This window comes from Pocillopora damicornis, chromosome 14 (genome assembly GCF_964200805.1).
Source record: "Pocillopora damicornis chromosome 14, jaPocDami1.2, whole genome shotgun sequence".
Classification (NCBI taxonomy): domain Eukaryota; kingdom Metazoa; phylum Cnidaria; class Anthozoa; order Scleractinia; family Pocilloporidae; genus Pocillopora; species Pocillopora damicornis.
Window position 1 is genome coordinate 8,691,594 of NC_142683.1, and position 23,934 is coordinate 8,715,527.

Here is a 23,934-nt window from a genome sequence, read left to right on the forward strand (position 1 = left end):
AAAAAACTCAGAGGGGCCACTATTGAACCCCATCGTAAGTGCGTTCTCAGAGGGATATAAGCATCTGGTGATTCCCTAGTATTGCATTGTGCATCCTGTTCTGCAAACGCACCCAATCACGCATGTGCTTTTTCATGGAAAGGAACGATCGGATTTCTTTTGAACAAGGACTGTCTTATCTTTTTTCCCTGTAAACCTTTTCCAAAAGAAAAATGTTAGCGCGAAGAAAGCCTTGAAGTGAAAGCATTCGTAGTCATAACCGTTCAACACAATTGTGTTATCAAGATCACGCACGCACCACTCGTCGTGACCTGTGACTCTACTGGGGAATTACAAAGGCTTTTTTCGCCATGGCAAATAAGACACACCGTTCTAAATCTTTCAGAGTCAGTTCAAGGATTCCTGTTCTTGCTTAAGTTTGCTTGAACCGATGCAGTTGATACACCCTTCCAGAATGTGAGCTATTCGTGTAATGCATATATGTTCCTAAACGGGTTGAGATTATTTCACATTTCAAATCACAGTCATGCATGCGATGAAGTATGGGGTTGAGTTAAAAGAAAACAAGTCTACTTGGACCACAGTCTATGGATGTTTTTGCTTAACTACATTTGAATTACTCTGTTGACAATCAGGTAAAATAACACTGTACGTATTCTTGTTATGGGAAGGGAAAGTAAGCCACTATTAGGCAGGTGATTCAAACAGGAACAAGAAAAACTTGCTAGGAAAGTTGCCTAATTCAGGAGAATAAAATTCAATTCTTGACCATTTAGGTCAGTTAATTATAGTTTTACAGCAAAACCAGATTATCATCAGCATTCATTGTTATTTTTCACTACAGTCGGTTACTCTATTTATACAACAAAGATAAAAACTTCTTTTATAAGGTTATTCAGTATTAAAAGTATGGCTCAATAAGCGTTCTGCACAGCTGTTAACATGCCATGATTAAAGCACCTATCATTCATTGGTCAGACCAGCCCATAATTGTCTGTCCTGAAAGATTTGCAATGGGCTACTTACAACTAAACAAAAGTTCTGCGACGTACATCTCATTAAATTTTAAAGATGGATCGTCAACACGTAATCAGGATACGTTTATAATGATTATAAACTTATCCTGATTAGGCGTTCACCCTCATTTAAAATAAATGACAAATACATCACAGAGCTTTTGTTTAGCTGCAACTAGTTCGTCTTTGATTACTGCAGTACGTAATATTTTCCAAACTTAAACGTTAGGCGTCGTGATAACTTAAAAGTTTTTGCAAAGGGGACCCAACATCTTCTTTTTGAAGGTAAGAACATGTTTCAGTTATACCAAGCGGATTCACTTACTACGGTATCAAACAAACAACGATATTTAGAATACTGATCATCGTGTTCTAAGAATTCTGAAAACATTAGCTGATTACAGCGGAACATGTGTTGCTTACTCAAGTCACACCTGTTCATGTCTCTGACCTACCTCTTCTAAATAATTGCAATGATCGTCTAAAAATGCGACCTGTTTGTGGAAAGTCTGAACTATGACCTATTCATACAGCAACCAAGACATATTTATCATTAAAACAAACTCAATCCAAACCAACGCAGGCCACGGTGAAAGTCAGAATATTGTTCCATTTTTCTGTTTTGAATTTAGCGTAAATTTTATTCATATTTCTTTTTCATGACTACCATTAAATGTATTTAGCGTTAGCGTTAGCGTTAGCCCACAAGGTTTCCTTTCGCTTTCGTTTCATGACGGTGTGCAAAGTTTTCAAAGTAATCTGTGTTTTCAAGTGCATTTTCAGAGTTATTAATTGCAGAGGAACCACACGAAAAATGGATCTGGTTATGTCAGTAGCAAATCGTACAAATGCTTTAAGTAGTGCCTACTAGACACAGTCTAACTGATGATCTGATTGACTGGTACGCAAGGGATTCCTTTTCTACGTGACAGAAACAGATAATTGTAAAACACGTCCGTGTTCGTCAGGGATATGTGGGAAATGACAACTAGCGAAACACCGAACGCAATTAATTAACAACTCAGTGAAAGACCACTTCAGCCGAACACTTCCGAAAGTTGAAAACAATTTTCTCGCGGCTGGTCTCGACCCAGTAAGTTTGAAAAGGACAGACTATCATGCAAGGGAGACTCTACTGCACAAACAAAACAAAGTGGAATAAATGCCAGGCTGGCTGTTTAATCAATTTCTATCATGTTTTGGATATATCAGCTGATATTTTCCTCGGAACCCTGACCTTCGGTGTTGGGGTATTTTGATAATTATCTTAGCGCTAAAGAACAGTTCCATGACATCCATAACACACTAAAAGCCTAAAACGTTCGAAATTGTTCATTGGTCTAGACATAGCAGTCAGTATATGTGCATATGTCCTTGTAAACACCAGTGAAGCCCATATAATTTCACGCAAGAAACATTGAAATAAAATACCCGGAAAGTTTCCCACAGGCCCCCATAAAAGCTTCCACTAAACCAACCCCCCCCTCCCACTACCACCACACATACCCCTGCGGCGGATAGAGTTTATGTTTACTGGTTCTGGTCATAGACATTATTATAACCGATTAGAAACTTAAATGTAGCCTTTAAAATTGTCCCCATTTTATCAGTAGAGTCATGGAGTGTGGTAGGAACGATGATGGCACACACAACAGAAGTGAACTAAACTCGGATGATGATATCAACGGACTGCACAACGAAATCACCACCAAAGATGTTGTGCTAAGGCGACCCTTGCACACATACCCGGCAACTTCAAGTGTTCGTAAGACAGCGTATAAGCACGGTCTCAGCGCGCACGTCCCGCGTCCAGGAGGCTTTAGAGTCAGACATGGATTCCTGGTAAGCCAGACAAGATCATAATTTCAGAAAACTATGTCGTCGTGAAAAACATTTCAAAACTACCTATTCTTAAAAATGGACACATGAGCCTATAAACTATCCTACACCAGCTGTTTGTCACGGAAAACAGTGGACTGCTCTGTGATTATTTGGACAGAGCGATCCGATTCTTTTCATCTTTTCAAAGACTCATGCTTTGCCTTTTTTTCAAAAGCGTTGCTCTCGGAAAAAAGCTTTAGCTCTCCATGAAGGATCTGTAATGTGATGTTTTCATTAGAATCTTTTGTAAAACATCGACCACATAATGAGTCCCCCCCCCATCCCAAAGATAGGTCCGCAATGGGCACACGCGTGAACGCAAAATTGCATGCATGGAGTAAATCCCACATTATTTCGCAGGATTCATTTTCTAGTTGGATTACATTAGCATTTTCTAGTTGGGAGGAGTGGATGTCAAACATCCGTGTAAGATGTTAATCTCTTGCATTTGTTATAATGCCACTCTTTATTCTATTAGAACTTAAGACATTTCATCTAGAGAATTAAAATTTAGGGCCATGTATTGTTTGATCGCGTAGTCTGAATAGTCCCAAGAGGAGTTGTTTTCGGTAACGGGGACAATCTTATTGGAAGTAATCACGAGAGGCGACTTTGATAATTACTTCTGCTGAGGGCCATCAGACTAAACGATTAAATGTTACCACTGACAAACAAATATTCAAGATGCTGGCAAGGTGTGGGTATTCCCACACAAGAATAATTATCTCTTACATGTCTGGTATGCCCATGTTTTTCTTTTGTTGTGGTAATATCTTTGTGAATGACTGGTACAAACTAAAAACTGAAAGTCTTTCTGTACTTGAAGATCGTCCAAAGTTAATGGGTGCTAATCATAAACTGTGCGTATGACTTGCGAGGAATTGTACAATGGATACATGGTTGTGTTTAAACCTGTCAAACATCTATTTGGTCAAGCTCTAATAATTTCCACTGCTTTGAGGGAGGCGGCTGCCAGGGGAGGGGTAGTTTGGGTCCAATTGCCACTCCTCCAGAAGGTTTCCATGGAAACAACAGATCTCTCATGAACGTACAAAAGACAAATTCATTCCGATGGCCGGCTGGCCAGTGAATAAGTTTTCCAACCAATTTCTTTGTTTCACGATAAATATCCAAAGTTTAAAAAGAGATGGCGAAATCCAAAGGAAAGGTTGAGCTTCAGGTTAGTGTAGTGAGAATTGATACAGTCAAATACATGAAGAGTTTTACGAACACTAACGGCAAAGTTTGTTCAATTATTTTCTGAACTGAAGTCTTTCATCATGCTTCACTTGAGCTTATACTGCAATGGAAGACGTGAAATTTTAGCATATTTTGGAAGTTTTTTTCCGGTTATCTGAAAAACCTAGTCCACTTAACAAGGTGAATATAATATACTCTTGTCAGTGTATCAATATTGGAACTATCACTTTTTGAATACAAGATCAGAGCACAGAGGTGAGAAGTGAAATGTAAACATCATAAAAATTCTCAACATGTCCACATGTCACCACTAAGGGAACAGCGCAGACAAAATATTCATCCCTCTATTTGCAGTCAACAGTTTGTCGTCTCCATTTTGAGCTCTTTTAGGCCAATTCATTCAATTTGCAGTCATTAGAGCTCAGTATCGATACTTGAGAAAACTTCAACACAGTAATCAGAACATTGATCTCATTATATAAAGTGTAACCTTAACAAATTTATCTTTCTATTTAGTATAGTTGTAGAATGTCATTCCTATCTCGTCAAGGAAACCAGGAAAATTAAGTTTTAGATCGTTAAGAAAATATCAAGCCCTGCATTTAAGCAACAATCGAGTTTGCAAACACTGATTTACCAGTTCCAAATTCAAATTCAAAGTTAACTCAACTGCGTTTGAAATATTTATAACCTATTTTTCCTGCCGTGAAGTGATAAATAGTATTATAAACATTAACCATATGGGGTTAGATATGAATAAAATTAGTAATGTATCTTAGAGACCATTTTGTTTGAATTCAATATGGCGTACATTAAGAAGAATCCGGACGCTCTTAAACCTTTACAGGCAAGGCTTTAGACTCTTAATGATGTAAATTGTGCCTAACATGTCGTATTTGTTCGCGGTAGCGTCGCTAGAGAAACTGAACCACTATTGTTGTACCTATTTTATTCGTCGCTTCTTTGCATCAAATCATAACAACCTCGAGCGCCAAGCTGATTCGTTGCTGTCTGCGAGTGGTTATTTCGTTCTGTTGATTGCTCCCGGTTTTTTTCTATGATTTAGTTCCACTGTGTGACTCTGAACTCAGCACTCTTAAATTATCATTGCAATACTAACATTTTCTCATGGGAATAGCTAAAGTTCTGGCTATCATTAAAAAAATACTTCATGTAAACAGATCAAAGGCCCGAAGACTCTTAGCTTATAATGGATTACTTTAACAGCAAAGACGTTTGAGTTGCGCTTTTGACATACCTCGCTGTTTCCTTGCTTTTATATCTTTGCGTTTTTTAATTTAAGCGAAAAGAAAACATATTTTGCTTCTCTCAGAGATCATGATCATATGTTTAACAGAGCTAGGCTTTTAATTAACTTGGATAGCTGGATGTTTTTGAGGCAATTACCTGCCCCCTGCCCCCTACCCCCTTACATCGGCTGTGTGATTGTTTTTGCAAAAAGGGATGTTTCAGCTGAACTCTTGAGGTCTGACAGAGGCACAAGGCTGCTCATGATGTAAACACTGCACAAGTATCAGCCTTGATGTTGCAATTCCAGACTAAATTCCTGCCCATGAACTGAGGCCAAAATGCAGTTTTATAATCTGTTAATATTTTAGTCAAAACCATGACAAAGTTCTTGAACATGATTGGTTATCACCAGCCCCAATTTGAGCACTAATAGAACACTGTACACTTCATGCTTGTAATTGGATAGTGTAAAAGGACAGTTAAAGGGACAGTTAACATGTCATGCCTGTGTAGGTGGACAGAACACATCATGTGGGCACACTGTTGTCTCATATTTTGTCAAGTTAACTGTTTTTTTTTTTTATGGAAACCTCTAATGGATGTCTAGTTTCTCTCTCAAATATTGTCATAGTTTTTATTAATTGGTAACAGGACTTTGTGCTGTCCAATTCTGTCTGTAATCATACTTATCAGACTTCTGCTTCGCTGTCTTCCGATTTTTTTCATCCATTGTATGATTACAGACCGATATGGACTCCACTCAGAACTATTACCATTATAAATATATCATACATGTATGTGTATGTAGATATTTGTAGGGGATTGTGTGATCAGTACAGTGCAGCTGGTTAATGGTCTTAAGTTTACAACCAAGAATTTAAACCTTCATAACTATGGTTCTGGCTGAGAGATTTCAGAAATCAGTTGGCTAAATAACAAGTGCTAGCTAAACAGTGGGTCATTGGGTACAGCTAAGATCTCACTATGTTTAAGTGTATTATATATCGATTTCACAAAGAAAGTCAAGTCTTGCAAGAATAATAGCACACCTTTTTAGCCATTATAGAATTATTAATTATTTATAATTTGAGGATCAACAGAAAATTAAGTCTCACAAACTAAGTACTCCATAATTACCATATTGTTTATACAATTTTGCATTCAAACTACAGCCATCTTGATAATAATTTTGAACACAGCTGTAGTAAATTTTAGTGAGCTGCCAAGAGAGATTACATTAAATGGAGTTTGTCTTTCTTACTTAAAGGTTGAAATTAAAACCCAGGAGCAATGGGATGAACTTTTATCAAAGGAAGGCCTGATAGGTACAGTGTAACTTGGTGCAAATATTTCATGATCTAAATTTGTCCTTGGTTTTGGTCTTTTTGAACCAGTTTGATATGAATTAAATGTGTCTTGGACTGAATAACTGAAATCAACAAATATCATGAAACCAGAGTAAACTGTAAAATTAAAGGAAGGGAAATTTTGCATATCAATTTGCCAAAAAGTTTTAATGTTAAAAGGCCATAAAAAATGTAAAGCTTATCAAAATGATTTGTTGGATGTATTCATATTTTATATAATTTTCACAGTGGTAGATTCCTATTCAGCTTGGTGTGGTCCATGTAAAGCTATTGTTAGTTCCTTCAAGAGACTTAAGAATGAACTGGGAGATGACCTGCTTGTGTTTGCAACTGTAAGTTTTCAATATTATGACTATTATCATTTTTGCTATTATCATGGTTTTCTTATTGTATAATTGTTAGTTTTATCACTTATTATTATTATTTTTATTAGGAATGTTGACACCTGAAAAAGCTGAAATAAATGCTGAAAAAATCTAGAAAATCTGGAATATGCTGAAAAAAGCTGGAAATTTATACATTATCTCAATCACCAATTCTTTAAGGAGCATGAAAGAATTTCTAGAAAATTCTAGAAATCCAAATTTTGTAATAAGCTGGAAAAAGCCTGATTTTATCCTAGTTGGTGATTTCTGGAATAAGCTGGCAAATTCTGGCAGATTCTACCCTAATTAGCATTTTTCATGAGCATTCTGGAATATTCTAGAATTTTCTAGAAAAGAAAACTGGTAAATTCTAGAAATTTCTAGAAGTATTTTCTGTCATATTTCTAGAAATTTTCCAGAAATAACCAGAATATTCCAGTTTTATTTTGCAAGGGTAATCTTTTGAACACAGGTTGACTGCCTCATCCATCATGTTTCTCAAAGAGCATGTTGAGTAAAATTTTGCTCTTAGTTTCTTCTTTCCTCATGATGTGTTTTAAGATTGAGGCACAGCAATGCTAAAATGAAAGTTACAGAAGTTACATCTCCCACCTTTCTGTGCATCTATAAAACAGTATACAAATTTAAAACAACGATGCAAAAACAACATGGTAGAGATCTGGATGATTGACAATATTTGCACTGCATGGGCATATCTAACAGGAAGGTTAACCTTTAATGTTATTCAATATACTGTTGGGACAAACCTACTTTAGTCTTTCTCACACTCATTGTTGGTGGGTTAAAAGGTGTGAAGCTTAAATGGAATGTAAAGGGATTGAGTGTGATGGGGAGGTTGATTTCCAAACCAAAAAACCCTTTTTTAGTTGGGGAGTGCCTTTTTTTAATCAAACAATGCAGGAAATCAATAATCTTAGGATGTCAAGGATGTTAGGTGGTGTAAGCAAAATAAACTTGAAATTGTGTTTTTATATCATGATTATAACTATATTTATATTTAATATATCAATTTAATATGTAAACTTTTTGTTATCTTTTTATATCCTAACTAATGATATAATTTATGGTGATTTTTTGTTATTGACTAATTTTGTGTTACTGTAATAATTGCTTTTAAAAGGCTGAAACAGATTCCATCAATTCTTTGGAAGCTTACAGAATGAAAAGTCAACCAACATTCCTGTTCTATGCTGTAAGTAAAGTAATTGAACTATGTAATTTCCAACCACTACACATTGCACATTAACTGAATTTTTGGGAGGATTTTTTTACTTTGTTCAAAAGTACTGCTATTTTTGTCTGTATCCAAATCATGAATAGTAGAACATTGCTCTGAAGATTTTTTTCTCAGTTATGAAATCAAATGTTTCTTGAAACTTATGAATCTTAATTGTAGGATTTACATTTTTTTGGTCAGTTTTTTTTTGGAGTATTTTACAAGCTAAACAACTGACTCTATTTATTTTACTCAGAGAGGATACACTTAATTTCACACAATGTTTTTATTCTTCTTGAGGGTGGTATTTATACTGATCAATATATACATACATGTATTATGTTCAAAGCACAAGTAGTACAGCACAGGGGGGAAATCTTTGTTCTTGGTAATTTAACATAAGGATAGTGAACTTTAGTGGACTGTAAATGTTCACAGACCATATGGTATCAAATTTGTTGTCTTTTAGGGTGGCCTTCTGGTAAATGTTGTTAGAGGATGTAATTGCCCTCTCTTGATTAAGACGATTCGAGGTGAACTTGAACAAGAACACAAAGTTATTGATGGAAAGAGTGAAAGAGTTCCAGTAAGTATTAGATGTTTCTCACAAAGTTAGGAATGGTCAGCTATCAAATGGCATTAAGATGCCTTTTCCAAGTTTCCACAGTCATTTCAAAATTTGTTTCTTTCATGATATACATGTACATGTATTAAGTACATGTAACTGCAGCTGCTGTTACATGTAACATGTAACAGCATGTAACATGTAACTACAGCTGCTGCATCATGCATTGACACCATTTCTTGGTGCAGTCAACTCCTAGTCAGCACACTATAATTTTGATCATGAACCTCCAGCTAAAAATGGATATCTCAATCCAAAATCAATTTCTCCTGGATTTTCATTAGGTATGCATTAACTGTATTTTCATCCTGTTATGTTTTACATGAAATCTTACAAACTAATACCTGTTACTAACTCAAAGTAACTTAAATTCCCTTCTTAATTTGTTCTTCATAATCTTAATCTTAACTTGAACTATGTTCATTGAAGTAGGTATTATGTAATGTAAAACAAACAGATAAATTTAAATGAGATGGTAAGTTGTAGAAATTGAATTCAGTGATCTAGAGTAATCCTGAAAAGGATTGTTGTGAGTACAATTGTAGTGCTGACCAATATTTTGATAACCTCAGCCAAAGTCATCAATCAAGTCACCTCAGTCTAAAAATGTCAGACATCATTCAATACTAACAACAGTTTTTACCACTAGGATTGCTCTCACCTTGACGATCAATTACACAATGAAATGCTACTCCAAGGTTTTTTTCAAACCATTAATTGTTTTATGTTAAAGTTTGTTGATCAAGAAGCCTTCAAAGAAACAGTTTTTGAGGAGAAAAAAGATGAAGAAAAGGAGATTGAGGATGAGGAAGAGGAAATAGGTGAGCTTCTGTAAGGATGAGATTGTTGGGATTTGGCATTGAATAGACAGTTTCAAAGTTTCAGATTGCAAACGTTGTTGTTATTCAAATTTTATTTACACTTGAAATAGGCTGGAGTGCACAATAATGGGCTTTTTTCCATTAAATTAAAGCAAGGACTCAGAAATATGTGTAAATGTGTATTCATGGTAGTTTTACTCTCACAGCTTTAATCAAATGAATACAATATCAACAGACTCCAACCTGTTTTATTCAGGAAAGAGGAGAGAATATTATGATCTTTTCCATTTTTAAGAACAGAGCAGTTCAGTGACCAATAAATTTGATTACTACTGGGTATATTAGTCACTGATTTAAGAGAAGTAGGACAATCCAAAAATATCAAGTACTGTGCATTTAATTGCAGCACACCTGCCAGGATCATTGCTCGGTTTGATTTTCATCCACAGCTCAAATTAAACTTATTTCATGTAGAATTGCGACCACATTTCTCTACGGGATTGAAGAACAATGCAAAATTTGTGTGGCTTCCAATGTGTGTCTTTGTAATATATATATTTACTTACACTTTATTTCATCAACATGGAAACTAATTAAAAACTGTTTGACTTGTTAAAGCTGAGAGGATGACTAGAAGTATGAGCCTAAAGGTAGAGAAGACAGTACTAGTGGAGAAAAAAGGTAGCCAGTGAGATAGTGTAACTAATAAGATAGTTTGTTTTAAAAGGACCAGGAAAACAGTCTTATATGTACACTGGTAACCTGTTATTTCTTATTGTAGCTTAAATCAGGTTGCTGATAATCAGTCAGGTTTGTTAGTGTAGTTTTAGTTTTGAGAGAATGTTTCTGATGGAGTGCACTATAAAATAGATTTAAACTTTCTTGGCATAAAGATTGATACAAAAATGTAATGCATGCAGTATATTTCAAAATAGCTACTTGACTGCCAATTATGCTTTACAACAATTGAAATTACAGGTGTTTCAGAGGGTCTGCACTCACTCTAACTCTTTTCACTTTGTTTATTCCTGTAGTGGAAATTCCCAAACAAGTTACTTTTGCCATCATTAAACCTGATGCTGTTAAAGCTGGACTTGTTGATGAGATTATTCAGAAGGTAATTATTACCATGTTTTGCTAGTAAATATTTTTTTGTGTGATGTAAATGCTAATACTAAGTATTTTCCCATGGTCTCTCTGAACTACTACCCCTTTTATAGTCTGTTCTCTGACCAACTGATGACCCCATCTTTGTCACTTATGGTAATACAGTTAACTGTACAACTTGCATGAATTTGAATTGACAGGTTGAAGAGTCTGGTATGGAGGTTCTCAAGAAAGAAGAAAAAACTTTGTCAAAGGATGAGGCTGCAGAATTTTATAAGCAACATGAAGGATCTGAACACTTTGATCAACTGGTTGAATTTATGACTAGGTATTGTGAACACAAAAGCTCAGTTCAGATATTTTTTAAGTTCAACAGCAGCAGTCAAAGGTTTAAAATGAAGTTGATCTTTTTTTTTTCTTAACAAGGCAAAAATTTAGTGTATTCAGTGGCACACAAAACATCTAGACAGGTTGAGAGGGATTCAATTTTCCTCAACTCTCAAATCACTTTTAATTTTTGCTATTAGCACACGGCCTGTCTGTTTGTGAGGAATTAACACCCCCATAATTTGTCATTATGTTTTCCTTTAATTGTTTTTTAGTGGCCCATGTATGACTCTATTGTTAAGCAAAGGTGGTGACTCTGATATTGGTGATGGTACAATTGAATATTTCCGTGATCTTATCGGTCCAAAAGATGTGAACATTGCTAAGGAAGAGGCACCAACAAGGTAACATTATTTATAAACAGGGCGTGAAATTGCGCCTAATACAGGCGCCAATGTGACTAAATTTTTCACTTTGGCGACCAAATCCTGAAAGATAGTCGCCAAATTGGCGACTAGAACGTTTCATTATAACCTTACCAAGAGATATAGAGAATTTTAAAAATTTGCAAAGATAACTCCGCGGCAAACTTCCTCGTTAAGTTTGTTTCCAAAACGTAGCACATGCATCTCGATCGATAACTAGACGCCATCTTGAAATTAGATAAGCCCGAACGTTGTATATCATCCATCCTAGTGTCCACTTTGTAGCACGTTAAAGATCTGTTATGTTTCAGGAGGAGAATCACACCTCAAGCTGGTTCATAAATTCATGAGTTATGCTCACCTTTCTGTAAATTCTGGCATCACATATTAGTTTTGGCCTTAATCACATGTCATGTATAAACCCTATGCCACCTTTACTACATTAATTAATATTTTTATGTACTACTTAATTTGTGTCAGTGACGATAATTGTCACTGACAATGGATAGCCACCACTCTACTGATAAAATAATAATTAGCAATTCAGAATCAAAAGACTTTAATTTATTTCAATGATTGGCCACTTGCAAGCTGTGAGAGCAATATGACATGCAATCAACCATTTGCATTCATTTGGTAACCTAAATTAAATATGGGTTATGAAGACCTCCTGAGGTACTTGCAAAATGATACAAAGTTTTTGTTGGTCATGAAATATGTAACATCTAGCTTGACATTCAGTTAATTCTTTCTGCAGCCTGCGAGCCCTCTATGGTACAGATACTGTGATGAATGCAGTACATGGCTGTGATTCTGCTGAAAGTGCAGCCAGGTGAGCTTATTTACCCACACAACACACAACTCTACAGGTGTATTCATTTTGATATTAATTAACATCTAGTTGCTTAATTATTAAAAAATAAGTCAATATTTTCAGTTATCAGCAGTGTGAATCAAGCACTGACAGAACAGGATCAGACATGATATGAAAAATGCTAGTTTATATCACTTGATGTACAATTTATTCAAAAACCTCACTCAAAAATGCATTGACTATTGGTATTTGTTAATACATATAATCAACAGAATAGTGGTGTCATGTAAAACAGAACAATAAAGCAAAATTACTGTATCCTTTTATCTAACAGTTGGACCTCTAGGTCATGACAAACCTGGAGAATAGTATATGAAATTTTGACATAAGTAACATGTAGCTGGGTGGATATCAGTTGTTTTTTTCAAAACAAATCTATGTCAGGGCTGCTAGGTACATTAACTCAAATTTTCCTTCATCTGATAATAATTAGAGTGACAGGACTTTTGTTGTTACTGGGAGCAGATCAAAGTTTTTTATATTTGAAAAGTCAAAGTTTACTAAACTTTAAAACACATGCTAAAGAAAATTATGTTTCATTGAAATTTCATCTAGCTTCTTAATTTCAGGGAGCTTGCATTTTTCTATCCCGATTTTGTGGCTCCTACTGTTACACAAAAGAGAAAGAAGAAGAGGTTACAAAGGACTCTTGCTCTTATCAGGCCTGATGCTCTTCGCACCCGTAGAGGTAAAGTACCAAGAACTTACCATGGACTTACCATGGTGTCAAATTGGTGTCAGCTTTTAATCTCTTTCTTTTGTCAATTTCTCAAGTTAAAGATATACTTAAAATTCACTTCTGCGTTCAAAGAAATTAAGTTTAACTCCATACAATGAATCTTTTCCTCCCCAATTTTCTTTGTGTAAAATTTTACCATGAATGTTAGCATAGTATTGCTCATATAGCAATCTGGCGGCCCATTTGTGACCTGATAAACCTCGTGCCCTCCTCCTGACTCAAATAATGAAGTCAATAAGAGCATCAGCTGTGAACTCCATATTGCGATCTTTGCCATTTCATGCATATGCTGCCATGCTTCTGAGTTGTGTTCAAAGTAAAGGTTACTCCAGAATCTCAAGACATTATTAAGTTTTAAATTAGCATTGCAGCAATGGCAACAAGAAAAGGTTTCATGATGGTTTCTGGAGCACATCTCTTGTGGAGCATATTTTTTCCTGTATGCCCTACAGTAAGATGGTACTCACTTTCTATTAAGTTTATCAACAAAGTAGAAAAAGAGACCAAACCCATCATCATGTTCATTTGTCCATAGCTTAATTACCAGAAGCTACTGGTTTGTTAAGATTATTAATGACTAGCCTAATTATTCTCAGTTGAGAAGAGTGGTTTGAAGACCAATTGAAGGTTAGATGAATTTTTTAATGTGCTGTTGAAAAGTAAAGAAATGATGAATTTATTTCAGATTCCATCATTAGAAAGATTGAAGAATCAGGATTTACTATAGCCATGTCAAAGGAAATGGCACTGTCAAGAGATCAAGCAGAAGCCTTTTATGCAGACCATAAAGATTCTGAATTCTTTGAGTCTCTTGTTGATAACATGACCAGGTGTGTTACTCTTAGTAAAAGCCTTAATCATAAATGCATTAAGTAAAGTAAGTAAGTAAATTTATTTCAACTTGGGTTAATGAGGCTGATCAGGCCCCTAGCAGTATATGCTAATATGCCAAGAAAAGTAAAATAAACTGATGAATAATTGGAAAATGACTAATAACTAACTTTCTAACTACTTTAAGTTAGAAAACAATCTTAACTATTAAAAACTATAACAGTGAGAAGATCTTAATAGACTGTGCTTTGCAGATGTAGCTCTCTCACAGCATTCCTAAATTCCTTAAGAATTGTCAATGAGCATAGTTCATCCGATAAGGAATTCCACACTGGCACTAATAAAAGATGCAGATTTTAAGCTGAAGGTTGTAGTATTCTTATGTGGGATGACAAGCTTGTTGGTGCCTCTTAAGTTTTTTACATTATTTCATACAACAAACAAGTCACGTATATTCCAGTAACATGCCATTTACAGCTGTAAAAATCATTATAGCAATGTCCTGTAGTCAACAATTGGACAAAGTCAAACCATAGTCATCATTACCATAAAGAGGTACCCATTTGTTGTAGACACACCTTGGAGCTCTCACATTAAGCCTTTCAGGTTCTTATTATCAGATTCACTATAGTTGAGCCAAGTAGCAGAACAGTAATTGAAGTAAGACATTATGTACAAGTTGTAGGGGCACATTTTCAAGAAAATTGATAGCATGTTCTTTAGCCTGCTCAAAACATCCAACTGCTTTCCAATTTTCTGACTAATCATGGCAATGTGTTTGCTAAAATTTAGCGAGTTATTAATAGTTACTGTTACACCTAAAAGATCTAAATAGTCCACAGTTGGAACCTGCACATCATTAATACTTAAGGAAAGATCACAAGGATAGTATTTTGGAAGAATAATACATGTACATTTATTGGGATTGAGCACTAGCTTATTATCATCAACAGCAAGATCACCATTGATTGCAGACTTTACCGCCACAAGATCACAATCACTAAAAAAAATTTGGTTATCATCTGCATACTTGAAGAAGGAGGGTTCAGAACTCATCTTGCCAGTAAATTATTTCAGGAGACCACAAAGCCTGCCATTACATTTCTACAGATCTGCTATGATCTTTGACATTGTTTTAAATAAGGCTTATTTAGGAAGTCTGTATGAGCACTTTGAGCAAGCTTAATGTTTGGTTTCTACAGCAGATGTTTTCTGTGACAAAGCAATTAAAACATTGCTATGTGCCTTTATAGCTTTTCATAGCCTTCTCATGTCATTCATATATACATGTGCTTTGTATCTGATTTAACTATCAGTGTGCTTAATGTAAGGTGTGTTTTATCAATCATGAACTGCATTAAGTCCAATTTCTCCCTGGAAGTAGGAAAAGTTTCTTACAGTCGTTTCTTCAATTCTTGGTATTCTGAATATAGAGTGTTAAAATAATTATTGAACTTAGAGGGAAGCAAAATATTTTTCTGATTTGTGGAGCTCTAAGGATTAAATGCTTATAATTAGGTATCAGTTTGTAAAAAAGTAAGGCCTGTTAAGTTATTAAATAGGAACACCAGATTTTTTTTCTTTTGAAGTAAGCAGCTCTTACCATTTTTTCTTAAATTTTGAATTCTGAACATGATCATAATTGTTTAGTATACTGACCAAAAACATTGATAAGAACTGTCTCTTGTCAGTAATTTTTTTTTTATTAATTATTGTTTTTTGCCATCTGGTTTGCAGTGGTCCAATGATGGCCTTATGCCTTGCAAGGGAGGATGCTGTGGAAGGCTGGAGAGAAATGTTGGGACCAAAAGAGATATCTGGTGCTGCTGAAAATGCTCCAGACAGGTTTGTGTACAACATGACTCTACATTGGTAACAGCTTATTGTTGAATCAAATCATGAAGTTATGGCTGGTAAGGATAATATATTTTAATTATTAATTATAAATAGAAAAATTCAAGTATGTAGCTTATGAAACAAAATTGGAATGTAATTACTTCCAGTACCTTTGTGTATAGGGAAGATATATTGAAACTTAGCTGTACATGTACCTGTTTGTTTTTTGTTGTACATGTGCAGTACCTGCTTTTCCTAATTACCAAAATTTTGTTTAAAAGTTGTTGCATGTCATGTTTGGGTTGGATCTTGGTGCAAGTAACCATAACCACTTTTACGTAATGTTTGTTAATATTGTATTGTTTTTTACTTCTTGTAACCAGTTGTTACACGTGAGAGTTTAAAATTGATTTAAATTTTCTCTATGCATGTATGTCTTCATTTAGTTGGTTGTTAACTGAAGTTAAGTTAAATGGAATTTCTACAGCTTAAGACATCAGTTCCATGTAGAGGACAGTCCTGTCAACCCTTTGCACGGCTCTGACTCTCTGGAGGCTGCTGAGAAAGAAATCCAACAACTCTTCCCTGTTCAATCCACTGTGGCAGTCATTAAACCTGAACTGGAACCTGACAAGCGAGGTATATCTAGTTAACAATGCAAATGAGTAAAGAGTAAAAGTCACTGTTAGAGTCAAGTGAAGATTTGGTAATCAGTCAAATGTGTTGGTGTAGCTTTTGAAACTGACTCATCTGTATTACAACAAAACACATACTTCATTTCCCTCTAATAACCAGTCTTATCTCATCTCTCGAAACTTCGCACTGAACTTATGAGAAGAGTTAACTTTCCCTTGAAAGTTCGCAACTCATCAATGTCCGCAGTGAAATACCATTCAAAATTTTGGTGCCTTGAAAGGTTGCAGAAATTTCACGGAATTTTGTTGGAGCTAAATTTCCTGGAAAAGCCAGGAAATTCATCAAAATTTGTTTGCATTACTTTGATTTGCACAATACTGTACACTCTCAATTGATGTTATCAACATGGATGTTACTTGAAATTAGTCAGTTTCCTTTTGTAATCTGTTTGGTAGTCAGTTAGTGTACCATTACTTGGTTAAATCTGATGAGAAGAGTAAGTTTTTAGGAATTAGTAAACCAGTTTAAAGCAATTTGGTGTGGAAGGAATTCATGATCTATGGTTTTGTTTGAATGTCAAGTTTACTTCCCATCATGGTTTTGGGATTGTGCTGTTCACGTTGATTGCCATTGTACATATGTAATATGATGGATAGATCTCTAAATTCCAGGAGCAGCTGCACACACATGTTGGGTAGAGAGGGTTGAAAAAATTTTTTTTATTCCCAAAGTCTGTTTTTCATTACCAGTTGTTGCAGCCCCTCAACATGAATTAAAATACAATTATTTTCATTACATAGAGGAGATCATCCAGCACATCAAAGAAGCAGGCTTCAAGATTCAGATTCAAAAAGAGGTGACTTTAACTAAGGATTTAGCATCACAGTTCTATCATGAGCATGAAGGAAAAGAATTCTTTGATGGTCTTACAGATCATATGGCCAGGTATGTGTTGTTGTAGTTAGGAAATTAAGCTGTAATCAATATTTTACTGACCGGTACTTCTCAACTCTATGAGGGCCTTTCTACCATCATGTGAATTAACCTTTTTTGTCTTAGTATGTGTTCTTACCCCAAAGTGATTGATATTTTCATGTTAACATGCAGGAATAGATTTGTTTCTAAGATAAATAAAAGAAAAAGTTTCAAACTAAAAGTTTTTTAATTAATAACTTGAATGAAAAATAAGTAAAGTGGGAAATTTGGGAAGGGAATTATGAAGCAGAAGTGATATAGGAACACTATTGACTGTTATGTTGTATGTATGGAGTACGTCCCACATTAAAGGTTGCCTAATCGATATTCTTGTCTTTCCTCAGAATTTCCCTTTTCAAATGAAAACTACCTGAGGCTCAATCTATACAACTTTGTTTTTCCCATTTCTTAGTAATAAGGCAACAGTATAATTTATTTCTTTGACATTTCAGTGGTCCAACATTATTTATGGTACTGACAAGAGAGGATGCAGTCAGTGGTTGGAGAGCTTTAATGGGACCCACTAACCCACAGCAAGCCTTGGAAGTCAACCCAAAATCGTGAGTTTTTTTTATGCCATGTCTATAAAGGAGAGACTTGTGATTCAGTATTAATAATAACAGTAGTGTGCAAAAATGTTGATAACCTTTCAGTCATTTTAAATCTGAGAACAGAATGCTACAACATAAATCCAGTGGATGAATGATCAAGTCACCAGTCCCAGAAACTTAACTCTCACCCTTATTTGGTGGGAACCAGAATGATTCTTCTTTTTTCTTCAATGTTGTTAAGTCTTCGTGCTCAGTTTGGTGTGGACACAATGAAGAATGCTGTGCATGGCAGCTCTTCTGTTGAGAAGGCAAAAGCAGTCATTGAGGGGTTCTTTCCAGAAGTAGAAATTTTACCTGATGGAACTGTTGCAGGTTTGAATCTTCAGACTGTTGAAGTTTGATGATAATCACAAGCAAATAACCCTCTTACATGAGTTTTGGTGATATGCCTTTGTAAAAATATGTGCAAAACTCCTACATTTTTAGAAATTCTGATTACCTTGTATAAGGGATTATGTGTAGTACTTCCATCATCAACATGGATGCATGGGCTGTACCTATTGGTTTTCATGCAAATGTTACCATGTGTCATTTTCAGGTGTTCTTATATGGTGTTTTAGTCAAGTTTTCAACCATTTAGCCAACCAGCTTGTATCTAGCTTTCTATTTTTTTGCTACACATTTACAAACCATACTTTGCAATCAACAATAGCAGTCTTAATCTTTCATTGACTTCCTATTTCAGTGTATTAGGTTAAGAATTGCATTTTAAGTGAAGTTAAAGAAAAGCTGCTCGTTGATCATGGTTTTTTTTCAATTGATGTATAGAAAAAATGGATTTATAAAAATTTCTATGCGCACACTGTTAATCAGAGAAGCTTTAATTCTCACAAGGTTGTTTCATTGTAGGTTACAGCTTAGGTCAGACTTGAACTGACTGTTTGTCCAATTAAGCAAATCTTTGTGACAAATTCAAAGTGCACATAGATGTACTATGTTGAAGATAGTGTTGACATCATGCCTGTGCTTTTATTATAAAAATAACCTTTTCCATTCTAAGGAAGATATTACTAATCACTTTGTATATTCTCTAAATAAATGTAGTTCCAAAGGAGGAATCTGAAGGTGAGAAAGATTCAAGTGCACCAAAAGAAGAGCAAGCAAAACAAGATCTCCAGCTGAGTGATGGTATGATGGTCCTTTCTAGATATGTTGACCAATTTTCATAGATACCATCCATGAGGGTAGACATCTCCTTTGAAAACCCATGTACTCATTTCTCCCTAACCTAACCCTTGTGTTTTAAAGGGGGTAATTTCCTAAAGAAACTGTGGTGCTGGGTTGGTGGGAGAATATCACATGGTAATTTAGAGAAGTTAGTGGTCAAGCAATTAAAAGACAAATTAATAAAACTGGTGCCACGAGAGTGGGAGAGTATAACAGGATAATTTATTTCACAATTTCACAATTAATTTCTTTCAAAGTCTCACAATTTCTTTCAAGTTTGACTTAAATAGAACAGTACCTTAAATTTGGACAAAGTTTTGACTCTTGTTAAACCATCAATGGTTCCCTAAAATATCCTCAAGTATTTGGTTAAAAAAGCAGAGATTTAATAAAACTAACAAAATACTGATTGTTTGATTTACCAGACAAGTATTTTTTGCACAAATTTTGCCTTTCCATTTCAAAAGTCTTGCTTTTGTAAGCAAGGTATTTTCTGAATAAAATTTTTTTATCATTTCTTATTGATTTCAAACCAGCCACATTGAATGAGGTTTTTTTTCTTAACATAATATTGAATTGCACAATTTTTCATAGCTTCCAATAGTAAAGATAGTTTGTGGAGGTGTGGAAAATAGTACACTATACTCATGATATTTTTAAACAAAGAATCTCACATCACCTGTCAGCACATTGTCAAACAGGTGCACACAGTATACAATGCATGTGTACAAAGTTAGTCCATTATTGTTGTCTGGGAGGCTTGAACAAAAGTTTTATTCAGTTACAGAATTGGCCTGTTACAATCAAATTTATTATATCACACAATGTGTTTTCCAAACTTTCAAGGAATTTGGGTTTTTCTTTCCCACCATGAATGGTCACCAAGCTTTGCCTGCTTGCTAGTTCCCTTGTTATTGAAATAAAACAGAGCTAAGAATTATGCGGAGAAGTCATTGCAGTGGAAAGTGGTATTTATGTTGTGGGGAGGGTAGATGGCAAATGATGTTGTTTCAGTCTGAGTGGAGAAAATTTTAATTCCTGACTTTTAATGACTGCAGGGACTGACTGTTTTGTTGCTTTTCCTGAGTTTCATTCTATAGTGTCATTGCATTTTGAAAAATGAAAAAGTTCCTCATTTTGATAATTTTAAATACTGTAGAGACATTCAGTAAACCATTGGGAATGGAAAATGGAAGCATCCCCCCTGAAGCCATCACAGCATCATCTGAACTTGATGATAAACACAATGCTTCAAGAGCTCGCCTAAACACCAAGCCTGAAGATGAACTGATGGGAGCCTGGGTTCCATCACAAAGTGATGAAAACCAGTGGCTCCAGGTGAATCTTGGGAAAGTGACAAGGCTGGTAAAGATTGCTACACAAGGAGAGGCTGGGGAGTCTGCATCACGTCATGTGAAACAGTTTGGTTTATCTTATAGCCTCCAGGGAGAAGAATTTATACCTTATGTAGAGGATGCTACTGAAAAGGTATGGCATAACAGCTGTTTGTAGGATCACATTTTGCATCAATGTATATGGTAATGTTTGTTAACTTAACAGGAAATATGGGAAATATTTACAAAATAGGTTATACATGTTGGGGAAAAAAATAGGTATCGTTTTGCTTGATTTCTACCTACATGTATTAGATTGTGTCTCAAGTGGATGTTTATTGTTGTGATTATTAACCATTTCAGTCCTGGGATATCTTTAATCATTCTCCTTACTGTCTGCCCTTTGGGTTTTATGATGTTAGCTCAGAGAATTTTGTGTTGGATAAACTAACGATCCCCTAATAGATATTGTTCTTTATTTTCGTAATTTGTGTGCTTGATATTGTATTGATATTATAAGGAAAAATGATGTTTGAGTCACTCACGTGAGATGAAGGGTTTAGAAAATTAATAAGGCCTCACGCCAGAAATGTTCATGAGACAGACTATTCAAAATGTTAAGTAATTGAATCAGCTATGTTTAGGGACACAGGTGTGGTAAGGGATAAAGAGGTACGCCTACCAGTCGAACACCAACATTGGCCAATATAAACAGTGTTGATACTAGATAAGCTCGTTTCAGAATTATTTTAGATAGTTTTGATTTGTTATTGTAATTATGAACAGTTTTGGTGTTTGCACAATAGACAAATTACAGTGACGTTAACCTCACACATTTGGTTTTAGAGCCCCTCTCTAAACAATTTTAATCAATAAAACATTGAAAAAGTGACCGTAATACATAGATCACAATTGTGAGGTGGTACAGGCTGAACCTTGCTACTTTTGAGAAATAAGAGAAGAAGAGAATTGACAGTCTACTAATTGAGGAGCAAGATTTTGTTTCACCTTTACTACAAACGGCATTATGTCACATGACATCAAGACTGAATTATTTGTTGGTATACTACCAAAGCTAATATATTTATTTCTTGTTCCCTTGTAAATAAAAAAGTCTTGAGAGATCTTACCAAGTGTTATGATGCAGTGAGGTAATTGGCACAGCTTTATTGTGCAGAAAAATACTGATGAAGAATTGTGAGTGCTTCGGCCTGTACCCCCTTATTTGACCAACTATTCCAATTGAGGAGTAGCACTCAAGTGATTTTTCCAAAAACCAGATGCTCTTAGACAGTAATTCTCAAGAAGCTTGGTAATTTCAAGCTGAGTAAGTATTGAAATGCAAGTACTAAAATTTCTTTCAACCACTTCCAATTCCTGCAGGTGTTTGAAGGCAATTTAGACCAAGACAGCATTGTATACAACAGTCTCACAAATCCCACAGTAACTCAGTTTGTAAGACTTAACCCAAAGACTTGGAACGAAAACATTGCATTAAGAGTTGAATTCTATGGATGCGATGCAGGTATGATAACCAGTTATCATTGTTCACTAATGTTCAAGTACAGCACTCGGAATGGATTTGTTCTTCATTTCTTTTCACACTATATACACTATATATATATAGCTAATCGACAGCATTTATATGCTCCCTTATCATGTACATGAAAAATACATAAATAAACGAATGTGGGGGTAGAGTCTACCTTGGCATAAAGTGCTCAATGCTGTGGTAGCAGAGCTAAGTATACATAAGTTAAAGGATTAAGAGGACGCATCGATTCTCTGTGACTCTGAGTTTCGCGCCTAAGCGCTCGTCCGACAGAACTTTAAATCAAGGATTCTGCATAAAAGTGTACTTATGATGCATTATTTAGTGCTGAGTAGTAAGTTTCTAAAGAAACCTTTGCTGTCCCTTTCAAATTACAATCAGTGCAGCAACATCCCGCGGAAGCTCACCGCGGTTCAAACCAAGCCTAGCGCTGATTGGTAAATTTGAAATGGCTTGCATGCCTCAAATACCTCTGGTCGCTGAGTTTGGCACCGATAATATTGATAAAGCTGTATTCATAATTTCAGCTTCAATTTTCTCGAGGAAATGTTGAAGCTCAAATTGGCGGAAGAGATAGAGTAACATCTCACCGATCCAAACCCGTTGCCAGTTGGGAGAGATTTAAGTAGTTTGGCGATAATTCCTGTTTGAAATGGAGGAGGTCGCGGCTGGCTGCTACCAAGTTGTCAAGAGTATACAGTTCACATTTCAACTATTTTATCTGACAGGTTCGTACAGTGAACCACTAGGACTTGAAAATGGACATATTTCCAGCGAAGCCATAACCGCATCATCTGAACTTGATGATAAACATAGCGCATCGAGAGCCCGCCTTAACTCCAAGCCTGAAGGTGAATTGATGGGATCATGGGTTCCACTGCAAAGTGATGAAAACCAGTGGCTCCAGGTGGATCTTGGAAAGATTTTAGAGGTGACGAAAGTTAGCATTCAGGGTGGTGGTGATGGTGTGAGCATGTATGTTACCAGCTTCATTTTGCTGTATAGTGAAGATGGAGAAACCTTTCAGGATTACCAGGAAAATAATGCTGAAAAGGTCAGGAACATTTGTATGTGATACATTTTGTCTCAGAACTGTGTCTTGCACGTGAACACTCATCAGAATTTTGTACCCAGTACGTTAAACCAATGACCATATCAGCGGTTCCTTGGGCACTTTGAACATCAAAAACTACCAGCTATGCTTAGCTGAGTTTCACGAAAGTTCACTTAATTACTCGCAAAATTCATTTAAAGTACATTTTCTGTACCCAATTTTAACTTTTGGTTAGTTGGTTTCAGTCAGTTGATTCATTTTTCATGTTGCGCCCAAAGGTGTTTGAGGGGAATAATGATGGTGACACTGTCGTCAGTCATTGGCTGGTACAACCTGTTAAAGCACGCTACTTCAGATTGCAGCCCAAGACATGGAATGAACAGATTGCTTTAAGAGTAGAGTTGTATGGTAACACTGCACCAGGTAATTAATGGACTCTACAGTAATCAAGAGATGGTTTGCGTCTCCTTTAGATCAAAATATGATGATGCATTTAAGTTAGAGCAATTCCCTTTACTGGAGCATAAAAACCACTAGAATTAGCCTTGCCCTAAGGTTTGGCATAGTGGCTCAGTTGGAAGAAGCATCCAGTTGGATGCTGTGCCAATCTGGGTGGCGTGAGTTTGACTGATTTTCTCAAGTTTCTTTTTCTCCACTCTCTTTAATTACCGTTCACGGGCAAGGATCATTTCAACGTTTAAAA

The 23,934-nt window shown here is 35.6% G+C and overlaps 1 protein-coding gene across 6 annotated transcripts in view; it reads left to right on the top strand.

The window, feature by feature from the left end:
• Nucleotides 1–1,143: 1,143 nt before the first annotated feature.
• LOC113675737 (thioredoxin domain-containing protein 3 homolog) overlaps nt 1,144–23,934 on the top strand; it is a 34,463-nt gene continuing 11,672 nt past the window's right edge. For 3 of the 6 annotated variants that reach the window (XM_089193024.1, XM_089193025.1, XM_089193023.1), the window contains exons 1-23: nt 1,144–1,301; nt 2,627–2,858; nt 6,616–6,673; nt 6,944–7,047; nt 8,222–8,293; nt 8,787–8,903; nt 9,676–9,763; nt 10,798–10,880; nt 11,071–11,198; nt 11,473–11,601; nt 12,380–12,454; nt 13,066–13,184; nt 13,921–14,065; nt 15,804–15,911; nt 16,390–16,541; nt 17,339–17,483; nt 17,966–18,073; nt 18,306–18,436; nt 19,169–19,252; nt 20,451–20,779; nt 22,009–22,150; nt 22,906–23,231; nt 23,510–23,654. In XM_089193024.1, coding sequence (XP_089049150.1) covers nt 2,634–2,858; nt 6,616–6,673; nt 6,944–7,047; nt 8,222–8,293; nt 8,787–8,903; nt 9,676–9,763; nt 10,798–10,880; nt 11,071–11,198; nt 11,473–11,601; nt 12,380–12,454; nt 13,066–13,184; nt 13,921–14,065; nt 15,804–15,911; nt 16,390–16,541; nt 17,339–17,483; nt 17,966–18,073; nt 18,306–18,436; nt 19,169–19,252; nt 20,451–20,779; nt 22,009–22,150; nt 22,906–23,231; nt 23,510–23,654 — 3,013 coding nt within the window. In that variant the 5' untranslated portion in view covers nt 1,144–1,301; nt 2,627–2,633. Of the gene's footprint in view, nt 1,302–2,626; nt 2,859–3,911; nt 4,078–4,843; nt 4,945–6,615; nt 6,674–6,943; nt 7,048–8,221; nt 8,294–8,786; nt 8,904–9,675; nt 9,764–10,797; nt 10,881–11,070; nt 11,199–11,472; nt 11,602–12,379; nt 12,455–13,065; nt 13,185–13,920; nt 14,066–15,803; nt 15,912–16,389; nt 16,542–17,338; nt 17,484–17,965; nt 18,074–18,305; nt 18,437–19,168; nt 19,253–20,450; nt 20,780–22,008; nt 22,151–22,905; nt 23,232–23,509; nt 23,655–23,934 lie in introns of those variants that run through there. The other 3 variants (XM_027192326.2, XM_027192325.2, XM_027192328.2) reach the window with 3 other exon arrangements.